This window comes from Dicentrarchus labrax, unplaced genomic scaffold, assembly GCF_905237075.1.
Source record: "Dicentrarchus labrax unplaced genomic scaffold, dlabrax2021, whole genome shotgun sequence".
Lineage (NCBI taxonomy): Eukaryota > Metazoa > Chordata > Actinopteri > Moronidae > Dicentrarchus > Dicentrarchus labrax.
Window position 1 is genome coordinate 8,780,872 of NW_026136713.1, and position 17,065 is coordinate 8,797,936.

The 17,065-nt window shown below is 39.3% G+C and overlaps 1 protein-coding gene across 1 annotated transcript in view; it reads left to right on the top strand.

Moving 5' to 3' along the window:
- pcdh11 (protocadherin 11) overlaps nucleotides 1-16,676 on the top strand; it is a 130,792-nt gene extending 114,116 nt beyond the window's left edge. The window contains exon 7 of the mRNA XM_051419516.1: nucleotides 12,324-16,676. Within this exon, the coding sequence (XP_051275476.1) occupies nucleotides 12,324-12,784 (461 nt within the window). The 3' untranslated portion in view covers nucleotides 12,785-16,676. The remainder of the gene's footprint in view (nucleotides 1-12,323) is intronic.
- Nucleotides 16,677-17,065: the final 389 nt, after the last annotated feature.

Here is a 17,065-nt window from a genome sequence, read left to right on the forward strand (position 1 = left end):
GCAAAGACTGAAGGAGGGAGAGAAAATAATGTTATTTTCCTTCTAGGGGTGACACTTCTAGCCAATTCAATATTATACCTATGTTTTGTTTCGGTGTTCCTCCTCCTGCTTGACATTTCTGGGTTAGAAAGTGTCTATTACAGCTCAACATCTCCATGTTTCACATAAATTCACATTAAGATACTTCCACAGAAATGATCGTATTCACTGTCGAGAAGTGATCTTGTCGTCGGATTCTGGTCATAAGCAGGCCACCAGGTGAAGGGAAGGGTAGAGCAAGGCAGAATATTGTGGTGATAGAAATGCCACATTTGATAGAAATCACTTTAATTACACGTGCGTACTAAATTGTTCTTCAGTGCCTGTACATTGTGTTGGCTAATGCCATGCTTTGAATGACATAATAAATCATGTTATTATTTCATGGACAATGAAGAGAAAGCATCTTGTGCTTTATCATTTGTTTTAATAATCATTTTAATTATAGCTTGAGTCAATCATGAATGACCTTTAGTAATACTCGATGAGCAACCAGTTTCTTGCAAAGAGAAACAATAAAGCCATCAAAACACGGTGACAGAGGCTTTAAAGTTAGATGTTGTTGTATGTTAATAATAATTAAGTTAAAGACTTTTACTACTACTATTGCCATTACTACTCGTACTACTACTACTACTGCTAATAACAATAACAATAATAATCATTTTACCTAGCTTGCTTATTTCCTCTTGATTTCCCCTCCTGATTTTAGCTTACACCCTCACTGTTTATTGCAGATAATGCTGGGGAGAGGGGGGGGTTGAATGTCATCAATCAGCATTAACCATCAGCTCTGAGCTATTGACTGATGATTCACCACGGCAGAATCTCCTCTGACTCTAAAATGAAAGGCAGCAGCAGCGGCAACGTGAGGCAGAGACACTCAGTTGATTGGCACCTCATTGAGTCTGGCAGGGGAGCCTTTGATTGCACTAGCTGTCAATATCACGTAATTGTTTTTCTTACATACATGGTGCCCTCTATTTTTTTGCAGCAGTGTCTACCCTCCATTTGCCTCTATGGCATGCAGCTACGTCTGAATTTGGATCCACTGTTATGAAGTACACACATTTAATGCACCTACAGTGACCACTGTGTGGCTAAATGTCCCCTTGTGCTGGTGCTGTGAGTAAAGAATCGCACTTGTAAACTACCATCACCCAATATGTCATTGTAACATTGCTGCATTAGGATTCAAAACCCATACTAGACAGATAGATTAGCTGCATATGGCTGTAAATCTGTCCTTCACAGCTACCCTAGGGTGTATCTGAGTAGCCAGTTATGCCTTGAAGCTTTAATTGGACCCCTTTCAATTATCACATTAAGTGTGTTACTGGAATACATATACTGAGCACACTTCTGTCTTGACAAGGGTGAACTCGCCATGTATTCTCTGAAGTCAAGCTAAAATTGAGTTTAAATTTCTTCTTAAATGGCACCCATAACTGTTCAGAGCTGAGAGCACAACCCTGTTCTCCACCCCAAGGTCAGCGGAGAAGAGGAGATTTAATTGAAATTGAAACTGTCTACCTGATAGTTTGAAATAATTAGTAATATCAGAGCGGAGAGAGGAAGAGTCGGGGATGACGAAAAATAAAGGCATCAGCCCCAGATAAAAATGGCAGACTGGTGGCAAGTCATCAATTCTAGTGAATTGAATGTCACTGTGATTGACTGGACTTGACTCTGGATGTCACACATGAAACTCAAACAAGTAATGCAAACAAGACATATGATACTGAAACTTTGCCAGAGGTTTAGAGAGGTGACCAGTCAGTTTTATTTTCTTAGATAAGGCAAGTGTAGCGTTGGAACTGATAGGCTTTGACCCAGGGTCTCATGTGTCACTAAGTGTTCATAGAAACTGAGCATCTTGTCTCAGGCAAATACTCTATTATGGATGCATGGCTCCCAAAATCATCTACCCTGTACTGGTAGGTTTCTCCTCCCACCCGTAAAACAAACTCTACCACCCTTCAGTCCTGAAAGACTTCAGAAGTCACTTCTGCGGGGCCCAACATTTCCGCACCAGTTAATAAAAGGGAAATGAATTGTATCAGTGTTGCTGTCTTTGCTCATAGTGAATAGGAAATTATCATAGAGATGGGTATTGGTGCCTTCACACACTGAATTATATAGAGAGCGAGCCTGTTTCTCTCTCTGTCACATATTCACACACTCGCTCGCACACGCGCGCACACAAACGCAGCAGCTTGAAATGAACTGCAGGATGAAATTGGCTGTAGTGATGTCATCGTAGCAGTGGTGGTGGTGGTGGTGATGAGCCAGGAAGCCCTGGCAATTTTCTCCCGCAATTCTACAAACACCCGGACATGTTAGTGACATTTAGGGCTTGTTTTTTTTTTTTTTTTTTTCAAACTTCCTCTCTCTCCACCATCCCCAGGCTCTGCTATAAGACATGTCAACATTAGAGTCGATACTAGATGCCAGGCAGAGGAAATGTGACATACCCTTGCCTCTTTGTGGGTGTTTGTCGTGTTAGAGGAGGACGAAACAACTGACACAAAGAGGAGGGCACCCCGGGACAATATATACAAGCGTCCTCAGGGCCTGACAGGCACACAAAATCAAAGATGTGGGGTGTTAATATCTGATAGTTAGCGCTCCAGGCTAAACAGCATAAAAGACATTGAGGTCAATGGGTTGCTGCCAGTCTCTAGAGCAAAGTAGTTGCGTGGCTATTTTCGCCGTCTCCTCCTCTGTGGACTGTTGTAGCCACTGGAGCATTCTCTTCATCATCACAGACAGAACACAATCACGAACCTACTTTGCTTTTGCCCTTTAATTTTCTTCTTTTTTTTTTTTCAATCGAGACTTTTTAGAAACCAAAGAGGAGCTGTTATAATAATATAATAAGATAATATATTCAGATCAGATCAGAAACAATGACAGTGAACTAAGACCACTAAATAATTAATAGAACTAGGTATGGCAAAATTCTATATTATTAATATGTATGCAATTTTGTCTGTATAAGTAGAACCAAACTGACTCCTAACATAATTTAAAATTGCTTGACTTATAGTATTGAATAAGATCATCACACGTATTTATTATGTCCTTACAGTTAATCTGTCTCAATAATACTGCGTGATACTGATACTGGCTGCTCGATCAATTAATTGTGTTTATGTAAGGGTAATAGTTTTTTATGATGTGACAGCCTTATGGTTATTTGGCCTGAGAGTTAAACTGTAATTAATGGCTTGGTTCACTTAGAGTGCTGACACAAACAGCAGCAGAATAAGCCTTTTTCTATCCTGGAATAAACTGATGTCACTACAGCAACAGTCATTTTAAATATCTAAGTATTTTAAGTCTCAAATCTATGTCAATTGCATTTTTTCTTGACAGATTTTGAAATATGTTGCTTTTTTTATTTCATTATTCATGGGCTAAATTTAATGGTTAATGTTTCTGCAACTGCCTCTCTCTCTCTCTCCCCCTCCTCCGTGTGTCTATCTGTCTGTCGCTCTCGCTGTTGTGAATGTTGGCTGACAATGTCTGCACTTGACACACCCCAAATAAAGTGCGTAGTGACAGAAGCATTAACACAAGCCACTGAGTACCTCTGTGATTTTAGTGAGAGCATATCTGTCAGCGGAGCCTGGAGGAGTAAAAGGCATATATCTGAACTTTCAACGGCTGCTGTTTGGGTGGAGGATTGTGACAGTCAACATCAAAACAGTAAAAGTAAAGCTGTGATTTATTGAATGTGCCGCTTGCGTCTGCTTTCATGTTTGCCAGTGATACATTATATGACTTTTCTTCTTCTTTCAAGAACATGGCGATGCGGATGAATTAAACATGTTAAGCAGGAACAGGTCTTTCTCTGAAAGCCTTACCCTTTTCATGATAACCCCTTTTTAGACATTCAGTGGACTTATCACAGCGTATAAATAGGACAGAATTCATTATTCAGAGGAGGTTTCAGTGAAAAATTAATAGTTGTCCCCGGAGATGGGTCTGTGGCGCTCCGGAAAAGGAAAACCTTTAAAGTGTACATGCACAGGGGGATCTGAGGAGAATCTGCCCCTCATACTAAAACCTTTACCATGCTACACTACACACTAATATTGCAAATATAAGTTTGCTCAGCACTAATGACTGTGACAAATTCCACATACAGTTTGCATTCATGCCTGAGCTGTCCTCAAAATATTTTTAAGCTGAGGAAAGAAAAAGAAATGGGGGGAAAGGGATGGCATGAGTGTCTGCTCCAGACACTGACACCTCATATAGAATACACATTTTCTGGATTGCCTCACAGGACAACACACCAGGACTTTGAGCTGTTGACATCTGAAGAGAGACTCCTGTTTTTTGTGACTACACTGAATGATTTCACTTAGAAATACCTCACTGTACAATAAACACACACCCTTGAAAAACACAACAAAAACTGTACAGCAGGTCCTCTTCTCAGCTCTGCCATAAGAGATTACAGTTTTCAGCATGCCCAGATCACTCATGCACTGAAATCATGCCGCCACTGGTGCTGAGTGGTTTTCAGCCTGCCAGTTATCCGTTGAAAGATGGGCTTCACGATGCCTTTGTATCCACTTCCTATCTGCCTGGCCATGGAGGCAATAACAGTAATGTATGGCTAAGGGAAAACAGAGCTAATCATCAATGACTGCAAGATATATAGCATATGCAGTGGCACCTTGTTTATTACCCTCTCCTCTCCTCCTGCTGAATCCATCGGCTATACAGACAGGCTGCCAGATCCGAGAGCTTCTTCAATGTTAATTTGATTCATTCTTGTTTTCCATAATAATTGGGGGCAATGGGTCAGTGTGATGAATTTGCTTGTTACATGTGTAGCACGGTGGTGGCTGCTGTACAGTTTGTCTCTTTAGTCTCTCCTCCATCATGTGAAGCAGAGCCTTCATTCTTTATTATCTATTCTCTAAAAACATCCAGCAGTTGAACCGGCTCCTAATGCAACAGGTTTAATTCTTTGAGGACATGCTTATGCTTCAAATCAGCTCCTAATTTGATTTTAAAAGAAAAGCTAAGAGTGTCATAAGTGACATTTACATTTTTAGATCAAAGTCATTTCCTCAAAATCATGGTTGTTTAGATAGTATTCCTGCTGGAACAATCCAATCTTCTTGCAAATATCAGACAGCTTTGTCAGGTCCCACTTAATCAGTATTTTTTCCTTTCTTTTTTTAATCCTTCTAAAATATTTTCACTTCCTTTTCATTCTGCGCTCTTTATTTTCATTTCCCAGACCTCACATTATCTACACAATATGGAAATGTTCAGACATTCATCCGTGTGCAATGAATTTTAAGGTGGATTCGCATTTTTTTTAAACCTTATAAATATGCATTTATGTATTGCTTCCTTGTCTGTGACAGCACATCTACACTATATCTGCAGTATTGTCCAGTGTTTTTCACAAATACAGACTCACAAAGAAGAGAATAAATGGCTCCCCTTGTATAAAATTTTTAACTGAGAGCACCGGTCTTGTGTGTGTGTGTGTGTGTGTGTGTGTGTGTGTGTGTGTGTGTGTGTGTGTGTCTGCATCTACATGAGCATGTCTTGTGTTTCTACCCCCCATAGAAACTCTGTGCCTCCTCCTCTGTTTATCACTGTAGTGATGAGCGCTGATTGCAGATTGTTATGGTGTTTGCACCTCTCATCTATCTGGCCCATGCTGGGTATTTGGCCAGGCCTGATTGTGTTGATGGTGACACCGGCATCTTGTCCTCGGGAGGGGAGGCCCAATAGTAGTCCAGACATAATGAAGGAGATGTAATCAACCAATGTCACACACAAAAAGTCAAGTGTCAAGAAGAAAGCTGTTTCTGTGTTCTACCTTCCCAACTGTGCTCTCTGTTGATGGAAATCACAGTGCGGTTGTTGATGTCGAGGCTTGCTCTTTTTTTTGGAAACATTTTATGCTGAGGTGAGATAAATTTTACGTGTTTTTTTTTTTTTCTCTCCTTGACAACAAAGGTGACTTTGAGATAAAGAAATTTACATTAAATTAAGTCTGTACACTGTTTGTGTTGTATATTCTCAGGGGAGAAATGGGTGCTCCAACCTACAACATACTTTTAATCAATGGTTACAAAAAGAAAGAAGCAAGGCGCTTGGCACCGGGTTGTTCAAGAGATCCTTTCTCTCTTTGTGCACTTTGTCCTCTCTCTGTGCTTTGTCATTTGTTTTGGTGTTCTAATCTCAGCCAAGTCAATAATATTCTTTGTTGTCTGAAATTGTGTGTCGGGAACAAAAAGGCCTCCTCCTTTTGTTGAAAGTACCTGTCTGTGACTTTTCACTCTCTCTCAGACTCCCAGATAAAGTAATCATTAGATGTTGTTTTCTGCCTGCAATTACTTTCAGTTACAATGGGTCAAACACTAGGAAAGCAAAAGGGGTCGAGAGTAGACAAGGCTAGATGGATTACAGGCGAGGAACTGTATAGGTCCCACAAGTGCTGATAAATACGTATGTGGCTCAGAGACTCAGCGTGTTCAGCGGCGTCTCAGTAAATGCATCAAAAGTAATTAGTCTAGAGTATATATGGACAACCCCGCTCCCCTCTTATCTGCGTCACATTGTCTCCTTTAAAAAAGGCCATTCATTGCATCTGGCACTATTTGTTTAAAAAAGTTGAATAAGAGGAGCAATGGCCTTGCCCTTTCTTATAAAACTCACTCGCTTTGTATCACTGCTACACTGAATTGCTCTCAAATGCATGTTTCAGTGTGAAAATCTACTATGCCATTACTGCAGGTAACTCATTACCATTCACTGGCATGCAGTTCTTCTTCTATGAGATTGCTGATGCTGAATAGCCATCAGAGCGTACATTCCACATTTTACAACAAAATCTTGTTGATAAAACTCTACAATAGCTGTCTGCTACAGCATGGCTCCTTATAGATCTTAATACATGTCAGCCTCCTACATGGCACCATTGACCTCTGCAGCACAGTTGATCGCTGCCTTCCAAAGTGCACAGCAAGTTTTTATTGCTACAATGGAATATTTACTTTCTCCTCCACGCCCTTGTCAGCAGTGACAATGACAGCTCTTATTGCCTTCGCCAAGGGATTATACTGTACCTCCTTCTGATAAAGTAAAGAAAACCAAATAGCATTTGAGTCTGACGTGCAGAGAAAAGTTAATTTTCAGACTCATTGCCATAGAGACAGGCTTTTTCTGGAGAAGTCACAGACCTTGTCTCCGAACATACATATTCTTATTTCATTGTTAAAGTAATGTATATGCAGGACTTGTAAATATTAAATCTAGTTTTCATTCCTTCAGAAGCCAGGCTCTCACAAGCAAATGTGCAATATCTTTAATTGAACATGAATTCATATATGAGTACACATCATCAAAAGTATGAATCAGAAATGTGCATCATCAATATGAGCTGGAAGGATGGCTATATGCATCAAGCATTTAAGCTTGCTGTCTCGTATTTGTAATTCTGTGAAACTGAGACATTAGTCTCTCCTTTAAATGATGATTGCCAGCGCTGTGATGAAAGTAATGGCATCTCTCTTTTCAGTGCAACACCAAGGGGTTTTAATAGCGCTATTATTATTAATGACCATCCATTTGCTTATCCAGATTGTACGTGTGGAGTGAGTATAAGGCCGGGTGAAGTGATAAAGTCTTGGTAATTACAAACCCAATTATTTCTACTGAGATTCTATTTGTTTGAAAGAATCTCCCATATTCCTTTTTTTTCTGTATTTTGGTCTCCCTTCAGAAACAATGTGTTCATGTTCCGCTCACTCTCTGTAACATCTCATCTTCTATTCATACAAGAACACATAATATGATAATGATAATACTTTTGCACGCATGATAGCTGTTGTAGTACTCCAGAATGGTTCTATGAAAGGCGAGTTCTCCATTTTAAAACATCTCATGCAGCTGAATATAAGCCTCTTTGCATTTTTCTTTTATTTTCTGCCGCCATTAAACTTGTTGAGCCCAAATTAATTGACACTCAAAGGGGCAGAGCTGTAGGTGATAATGCCTTAGGTGGGAAAAGGTTTATTTTCTTGGCATAGTTACATTCAGGAATGTGCATGAACTTTTGAACTTTTGTGAATGTTGTTGGAGTAGAAAGAAAAGCTTTTGAGCTTTCTAAGTCTTTATAAAGAATGTTACAAAAGAAAACAACAATGCTGCATATTGACAGCCCATGTATAACAACCTTAGACAATAAAATGATAAAAAAAAGAAAAACCTTCAGTCCAACAGATTAAAAAAAGATAGATTTACAGGATTTCAACAGTACTGCAGTCACAGAAGACCTATTTAAGTCATATTACAGCATACAGTACATAACAATCTCAATACATGAGTTTGATGCACACAAGTTCCAGGCTAAAAAACTGAAAAGAATGCACCAGTTAACACTGTAGGATGAGTCAGGGGCATAGTCCACCTTCCTGTTGGCTGTTTGAGGAATTTAATGTCCTAGATGCATGCAATTATCCTTTTAATTAGCAATAATGAGTTTGTGCATGCTGAAATAATAAGTTGAATCGTGATATGTGTGCAGACCCTAATGTGAAGCTCATCAAGATGTAACTAGCTTTGTCAGTAAATATCATCAACTGTCATGTTAAATATCTCACACTATTGTACTGAAAATCCCCGATCAGCCAGCTAATAAGCATCTTAGCTGCGCGCGTGTGTCTGGCTGTCGGAACACACATTTGCATTAGTAGATTTCATGGCCATCAGGGAAAACAATAAGTGAGATTGAATGCATACGTGTATAATAAAAAGGCAAAATATGATACTAGACATGAAATGTCAGCATCTGGTTGGTAAGGTAGCACTTCAACAACCTCATGGGACTGAGTCTTGCACTGTTTATCATAGTTAAATCAAATCATTACAACATTATCTTAATGCAGAAATGTAACCAATTACCTTTATATTACCAACTGTGTATAGTAACCTTACCATTAGCATGCAGTAGCATGGGTCTGCTATTTGAATTACTGCTCATTATTTCAGCATTACAATCTGAAATAAAATCCCCCAAAATAATGGCCATACACACAACAAACGTAAAGAGAATAACACAGCATATTCACCACTGTTGCAGTAAAGGGTTGTGGAAACACTGGTGTGTCATGCATGGCATGGCAATTGTTTCAAATTAGAACATTCATTTATTTTCTGGGATGGTTCACTATCAAAGCTGCACTTAAAAGGACATTATTATCAATGAATCATCTGCATGCCAGCTGACTGGAATATTACAAAATGGGGTGTGGACAAAATTGGAATTTTTGAAGGAGGTTCGATTGAGAGATGTTTCTGAGATAATGTTATTTATTATGTTAAGAACAAACACTAAAGTCCTTTAAACAATCTGAACAAAAAACATAATGAACTCAATTCATTTTCTAAGTTAGATTGGATGGCAGACATTCAAGTTATTGTGTCCAACTAAATTAAATGATTTCAAGTACTCACATTATATAGTGAAGCATTTGCACTATGGTAACCTCACCTTGTGTCTGGTCAAATTGCAAGCTTTAATATGTCCAGTCATTTCATTTAGTCCAAAATAACTTTTTTGGTAATCCTTTGCATGCCACGCTGCCTCTCTCTTACACATGTCCAATGTTTATACAAGCTGTAATGTTTGACCGCACGGATGGAAGGTCAGCTGAAGGTGGATGCAGTGGTGTTCGATCTGTGGCTGGCCAAGGGATGTGTTGATGTTGCAGAACAAGATTGCTGTAGGCTACCACTGTTATTGACCTTGTGCATGACCATAAGATCAAGTAGAATCCTAGAACTATGGCACTGCGGGGTGTCTAGAATTATACAAGAACATGGATAATAGATTACCTTATGTCAAATTAGCCTGCAGGCTGTTTTAAATCACAACATGAATTAAATAACACCAAATTTCTAGAGTCAACAGTAGTTATTTATTAGAGATTTGGTGAAACTTGTATTAAATGTTCAGTCAACTCTACAGAGTAACTAAATAGGTATCACAGTTTTATTTCAATCACATCACCACTGCTCAGTGAAGATGAATCATTTTGAATGAGAACAGTAGGTCTGATCCCAGTTGTACTGTCTATTAAACCCAATTGTTTGCCATTATCCCCACTTGTCTGCCATTCAAATTTCCTTGAAGGAAAGTAGAAAAGAATGTTCTCAGCATCAGGGGATCTGTGGCGTCAGTGATGTGTGATTCCTCCCGAAAGCTCCGCGGGGTACAGTTGTTTCCCCTGAATACAAAAGACAGCAGCATCACAAGCAGGCTGCGGCATACCTCTAGCTGACGAAAGCAACCAGAGCTGTCAACGACATCACTCACGCCGTGCTCCCGCCCTCCCAAACCCGCCACCGCCTATCCAAACTATCCCACTGGAATAGAAAATAGTACAGACCCATGTCTTTTGGAGAGGCTAGATGTGAAATATTGCATACAAAATTTGGAGGCACTGAAGGTTGTTGACACAGAACTGCTGTGAGTTCAAGCTGTGTGAAGTCACGGAGCCACAGACTGCCTTTCATTTATAAAGTACACTACATTAAAGACAGCTTCACCTTTGGCTGCGCTGATCATTTAAAGTTGAGGAGGAGGGAGAAAATCTGGCACTTTTGAATAAAACCAGGAACTTTTATTTGTGTGTCTGGGTGCGTGCTTATAGAATAAGAAGTTCATGCTAATAGCATTACCTCATCAAAAACGGCAGTGCCCCCAAAAGGCATTACCAACAGCAGAAAACCCTTGGAGAGAGATTGAGTCAGGGCACGGCCAAGACTTGGCTCGGCCCTATTGTGCTAGCTCAGAGAATGAGAAAGCAGCATCCATTTTTGCCTTAATGAAGTTAGTGACCCTCTGAAAGGTGACACATTTACCGCCCAGGGGATTTATACACTCCTGCTCCAAGGCTCCAGTTCAATATGGAGAGGACAGATTTGACTCCACGTGAGCACTCCAAATATATCCTCACAATTTATACCAGGCGATTCATTTTCAGACATTGCGCTCATAATTAAAGTTGACGCTGTGCTATTCAATCAGCAGTGGCACAGAAATACAAAAAAGTGAGTGCATTGGGCCGTTATACGGCAGTTCTGGGAGGCTGGACTGGTATCACTAACGTGAGAGTAGAACATTCATTTTAATTTTGTAGAACGCCATAAAACAATAAACAAGGTGGCAAGAAGATTTGCAGATTTCTGTGCAATAGAATTACACAGAGCATGCAGAGCTTGTGTGCATGAAGGAAACAGGCGTCCCTGTGTACTAGGGTCTAAGACCACTTAATTATTTATAGCATTCTTACTTATGCAAATATACTAAATAATTTCTGCATGACAGCTTGAAGCTGAAGCCGGGAGGAGTGATGTGATGTTTGAATGAGGACCCCTCTTTCCTTTGCATGGCCTAGGAAACATAACACTGCAGGCTCCTGGTTGCCTTGGTGCACACTGTTTTACATTCTAATTATGTGGCTTGACAAGCTTTATTGCTGAGGCTCAATGCTGAGGCCTCATCCCAGACTCATTCCACATGTGATGTCAGTGCCGGGATAATGAGATAAGATAGTTTGAGTGCTTAGCCTTGCCCAGTCGCCTTCCTTAGTCAGTTTTCTTTTTTTTTCTCCCCTTCCATGCATACTGCCCAAATTCTGCCACAATTAACCACGTATATTAATTGCACCTGAATATTCTAAAGATGCTCACCAGATCCTGGGATAATGGGATTTTTTTTTTCAAGTTCTCCCTATTTGAGTTTTCTTATTTGATGAGATTTATTTTGGATTCTGAAAGATCAAAAGGGTTTAAGGTGTGCCGCCTTGACAGTGATTAAAATAAACAATTCTTTGTTAAGATGTTCATTAAATATTTAATACAGTAATGCCAATCCGACACACAAACAGCAAGACATTTTTTTTTAACTCTAATTAAGCTACAGGGAATTCCTTGCATATTGTAGGTAAACAGACAGAGTCATGGGAATACCAATGGAAATTAAATGCTCTGCTGCTGTTTTTCTCATTACAAGATGAAATGAAACATTTATCACTGACTTTCATTTCGCTAACAGGCTGACATTTTGTGGGTCAACCACTGATAAGGCGACAACTTTCCTCTATTTACATTATAATTCATGAGTTCATTCAGTAATTTTTTTTTTCCCAGCAAAATCATTGCGTTCCAGCTGCACTCTCTGTAAGTTCTGACTTGTTGAATTAACTATGTTGTTTTCTTCTTTCTCTTTTTTGCAGCCATCGAGGTGAACTTGCAGAAAGCCTTGGCTGAGGCCTCTGAGACCTGTACCCAGGAGTGTCTGATACTGGGCCACTCTGACAGCTGCTGGATGCCCCCAGCCCTGGCCCAGTTCCAGGGTCCTGGTAGCAACAGCCCCACCTCCGCCCCTACCACCGCCACCATCACCGGTACAATGGCCTCTTTTGGTTTCCAGCAGGGCTTTGTCCGGGGAGCCAAAGCTAACATGGCCAGCATGGGGGTCATGGATGGTCGCCATACCCTGGGCAGGTCTGTGCCCAAAAAAGATGAACTGGACAAAGGGATCAACCGGCCGCAGTTCTACAACACCCTGGATAGACACTGCAGTAGTAAGAAGGAGGATCCCATCAAGGTCATCCCCCTGGCGAGCTTCTCCTCTGCCGGGCAGCAGACCACTGGCGGGGGCAGCAGCTCTTTCTTACATGAGCACCAGCTGTAAGAGTAAAAGACAGATCTTCATTGCCCTGACATACATACTTTATCTATTGATGGCTTTTCGTCACTGACTTAATGATCAGTATGTTTGCGTACATGTGGCGGAATGCACAATTTGAATAACTCTGACCAGCTCCAGCTCAGTTTTACTAATGAAGACATCTGAAAATGGATTTGATCATGTTGATGTTGTTCAGACAAAGTCATATGGGATCAGTTTGACAGCTAAAGTGTTTGAAAGGACATGTAAGTCTTAACATAGCAGGCCCATGTATAATAAATAAAGGTAGTTCTATACCAAAGTAGTTCCATCACAGAAAAAAAAAAAAAACTCTCGCTTTCTGTTCGGTGATGTTTGCTTAGTGATAAGAAAGGGCAATGTATGCTTTAATCTCCTTGGGCTCAGCTTTGTGTGGAACTGTGTCCTAAAAGACCATTTCCTCATGCAGAAAAACATGCAAATACAGTACTTTGTGTTGAGTGAGCTAAATTGAGCTAAATGTTAATTATGAGCTCTGGGTGGATGTTGTTTCTGTTCAAGTTCTAGTGAAGTATTGCTCTGTATAACACGCAGCACAAACTCCTTTGGTGGTGGAAGATATTTCTTTTGTCTTGCCTGAACGTGTTTCAGAAGTCTATTTTGGTCAGGGGACTGCAGAAGGATAAAAAAGTCTACATAAGTAGGCCAATGGTAGACAACACCGGTAATCTTATGCATTCTACATTTTCACCATGGACCAGAACACAAATTATAACAGAGAAAAAAACCCAAAATGCTGCACACATACCCAAGATGTTTCCCATATGGTGGTTGCTCCATCTCTGCCAACTCCATTAAGAAAATGTTCGCTAACTATCTCAATAGCTTAGCCTTAAAAGGCACAGACAAATGTGCTTTGGAAACGTACCCTTTGTTTCCCTCCTTTTGTTTCTATTTCTCATTTGGCTGCTCAGAAACACTCACATGATAACAGCTATAGAGCCAATTATGAAATTCTAAGTCTAATAACTTTGATGTGTGATTTCAGTAGCTATCCTCATTGTGGTTAAGAGGCCTGGAATGGTTCTCTCGGCAAACCAGAAACATGCTCTGCAAGTGCAGAGGCAATGGAAAGGTAACTCAGAAATGGCAGCTTTATACACTCCCTGCCTTCCCATCATATCATTAATAACACTTATTGTTCCAGCTATTAATTATTACTGCGTGTTTTCAAACAACTCAGTTTAGCTGCAAAGTTTCTATTATCACTTTTCACTATGATGCTACAATAATAGATCAGGATGCAAGAATTTCTTCGGGGGCCCTGAGTCAAACTCTATTATTGATGTTAATGTTATTTTTCCAGTTATCACAAGAATAGGCATTGGCACTATTTGAAAGGACCTCCCTGCAGGCTGCCCCTCACCATGGTTTCATCATACACACACCGCATCACTGCCTGTGTGTATAAATTGTACTGATGATGATAACTACTTCAGACTAACTTGCTGCTGTAACAGATTGGGTGCAGTATAATCTATTGCTACAGCAATAAGTGACTTTGCTGATATCCATTTTTCTTTCCAGTAACATCCAAGCCAGGTGTCTACATCATAAGGTATATGATTCATGCGATTCATTTTCTTGTACCATCTTGCAAATTGGGAACAGGCCTAAATCTATAATGCAACGTGGCATTCTCGAGGGAAGGTGCGAGGCAAATTGTGTTTGCATCCTCTTAGCTACCACACCTATTCTCTCAGATATTTAGGGTCAGGACTCTTATCATTAAAAAGAGGATTTATCTGAGACTCTGTGAAATGATCACTTAAAGGAACAGAGTGTCAAGGACATGGAAAGGGGCAATTCAATTTCACCTCAGTCAATTATGAAAATGAAAGTAATTCAAAACAAGCATCTTAAATAAATCCTCCTATAAACATCTGTTAATGAAAATGTCCCTGTTTGGCAATCCAATTTCAGTTCATTTACTAATACTCTTTTTCCCTCTATCACTTTTCATCTCATTTCATTGTTATAATACAGACCAAATGGAATAAACAATGCATATTTAATCAAAAGGAGTACATATCAAAGGGAACATACATCATGATGTCACTGAAAATTGGTATTTTATGTGTCTGAAAAATGTAACTCCAACACTTGTGATATGATCCAAAGTTGCCTCAAAATCCCCTCTTTTCTTTTCAGTCTGTTTACAATTATGCAATATATAAGTAGGGCAAATAAATTCCTGGTTGGATCTTTTCAACAAAAATAAATCTGAAAAATAACAATTGGGTTTTTAAGAAACTTCATTAACAGAAATAACTACAGAGATTATCTGCTGTTGTAGTGGAGTGCTTATAAATATGACACAGGAAATTGTGCCCTTCCTCATATCATGGAGGGAGAGAATATCCATGAAATATGTATGGGATTATACACTGTCACACTGTAATAAAAATGTGATTGTTTGAAATAATTTATCCAATCACATGTGTACAGTAAGCACAATATTACCTATCTGTAACCCTCACTGTGTTTTAACTTACTCTGCCTACATAAGTCCTATGTACTGTAATGTTGCAGCAGCAACATTAATTGAAAGACAACTTCTAGAGGATAATAACTGCATGAATGTACATCTGTAGGATGTTACTTTTGATACTAACATGACTTATTTATGTCTACTGCGGTCCTATTTTGTTTCACCATATGCCCTTCACGAGGTAAAAGTAGTGATGTTTTATTTGTTTATTTTTAAAACAAAGAGCATACATATGAATGTGCATTTGGCACCTCTGAGTAAGTAGTATCGCTCTGTGTCAAATGTTTTCATCTTTCACAAAACACACAGTGAAATAGACAAAATATCAAGGCTGTTCACAGGTTTTCACTTTGCATGAGTCTGCTCCCATTGTTATTTTCATATTTTTCTAATTCCCTCTGCCCTCAAAGTCAAGATAGTATACATAAAACTGAAGGTTGTTTTTTATTTTCAGAATTTTTCTATTCAAAATGTGTGTCATGATTATCATGTCAACTTGTGTCTTAATTTGCATGAACTTTTTGGACTCCCACAAGGCATTTTGACACTTGACTATCTAGTCAATGCATCCGTCATTAGATTCAGTGTCAGTATTGATGTTTACTGCTCTACCTGTTTGTCTGTCTTATGGAACAAAACAAATGTTACACAGTGTACACATTCAAACTTTGTAAAGTGTGCGTATCACTTATGCCTCTACGTACACACACATATCTATACCGTCAGGTAAACTGGATTTTAAACTGTACATAGCAGTACCCCTAAAACCTAGTAATGGTTACAAACTGGAAAGACACATACAGTAAAGACTAATGGCTACAGGCTAACATCTGGAATTAGCAATGTTGACAAAACAGAAAAAGGGAAAACATAAGAAGTGATGAGATGACAATCTCTGTTGTAATGTAAATGGATACATATGCATAATATTGACGAGAGTTTGTTTGAATGTGTTTATAGGTGATTTCGTATGTGTGTGAGGGAGAATATGTGTGTGTGTGTCTCCTTGCATGTATGAGTGCGTTTGTGTGCGCGTATGTGCACATATGTGTATGCTGGCGTGCACCTTGCCAGAATATTTTATGTACACAAATGTATCTTGTACAAAAGTATATCAAACTATAAGACTTAAGTATATGCTTGTAAATTAGTCATCAGTGAGTCAGGTCAAGTTTGCTTTGAGAGAAGGCCTCAATGCTTGCCAGCAAATCTGTAATGGTCAGTTAAAGCTATACAGTCTGTGTTGTCATGCCTTTGTAAGATATCCCATTTAAATCTATGAAAAAAATGAACTTCCATATGGTGAAATGATTTTTCTTGTCATTGAATTTTACTTGAGCCATTAAATATTGAGTCCTCAAAGTATGCATGGATTACGCTTGTCCTTCACTTTACATTGTTGTTTGGTTCGTTTTTTCTGAGAGCATATTAATATCAATGATAGATGTGACGTGAGAGCATACTGTCACTGTATTCCAATCATAGCAATTACAAGCTAATGATATAGGACCCATCAAATTGGACATGGCATTTCACCTTCATCATTTCTGTAAATTAATACCCTTGAGGGAACAATTCAACCTATGATATACATGTGCATACTTATGGGTAAAGAAAAGAAATGTAACCCTTATTAAACACAGAATTACCATAGAGAGTAAGCTCACAAAGGGGTTTCACTTTCACTCTTTCACCAGATGACTGAGCTGCTTTCTTTCACAATATCTCTGCACATCTCTTTTGATGCAGCTAGG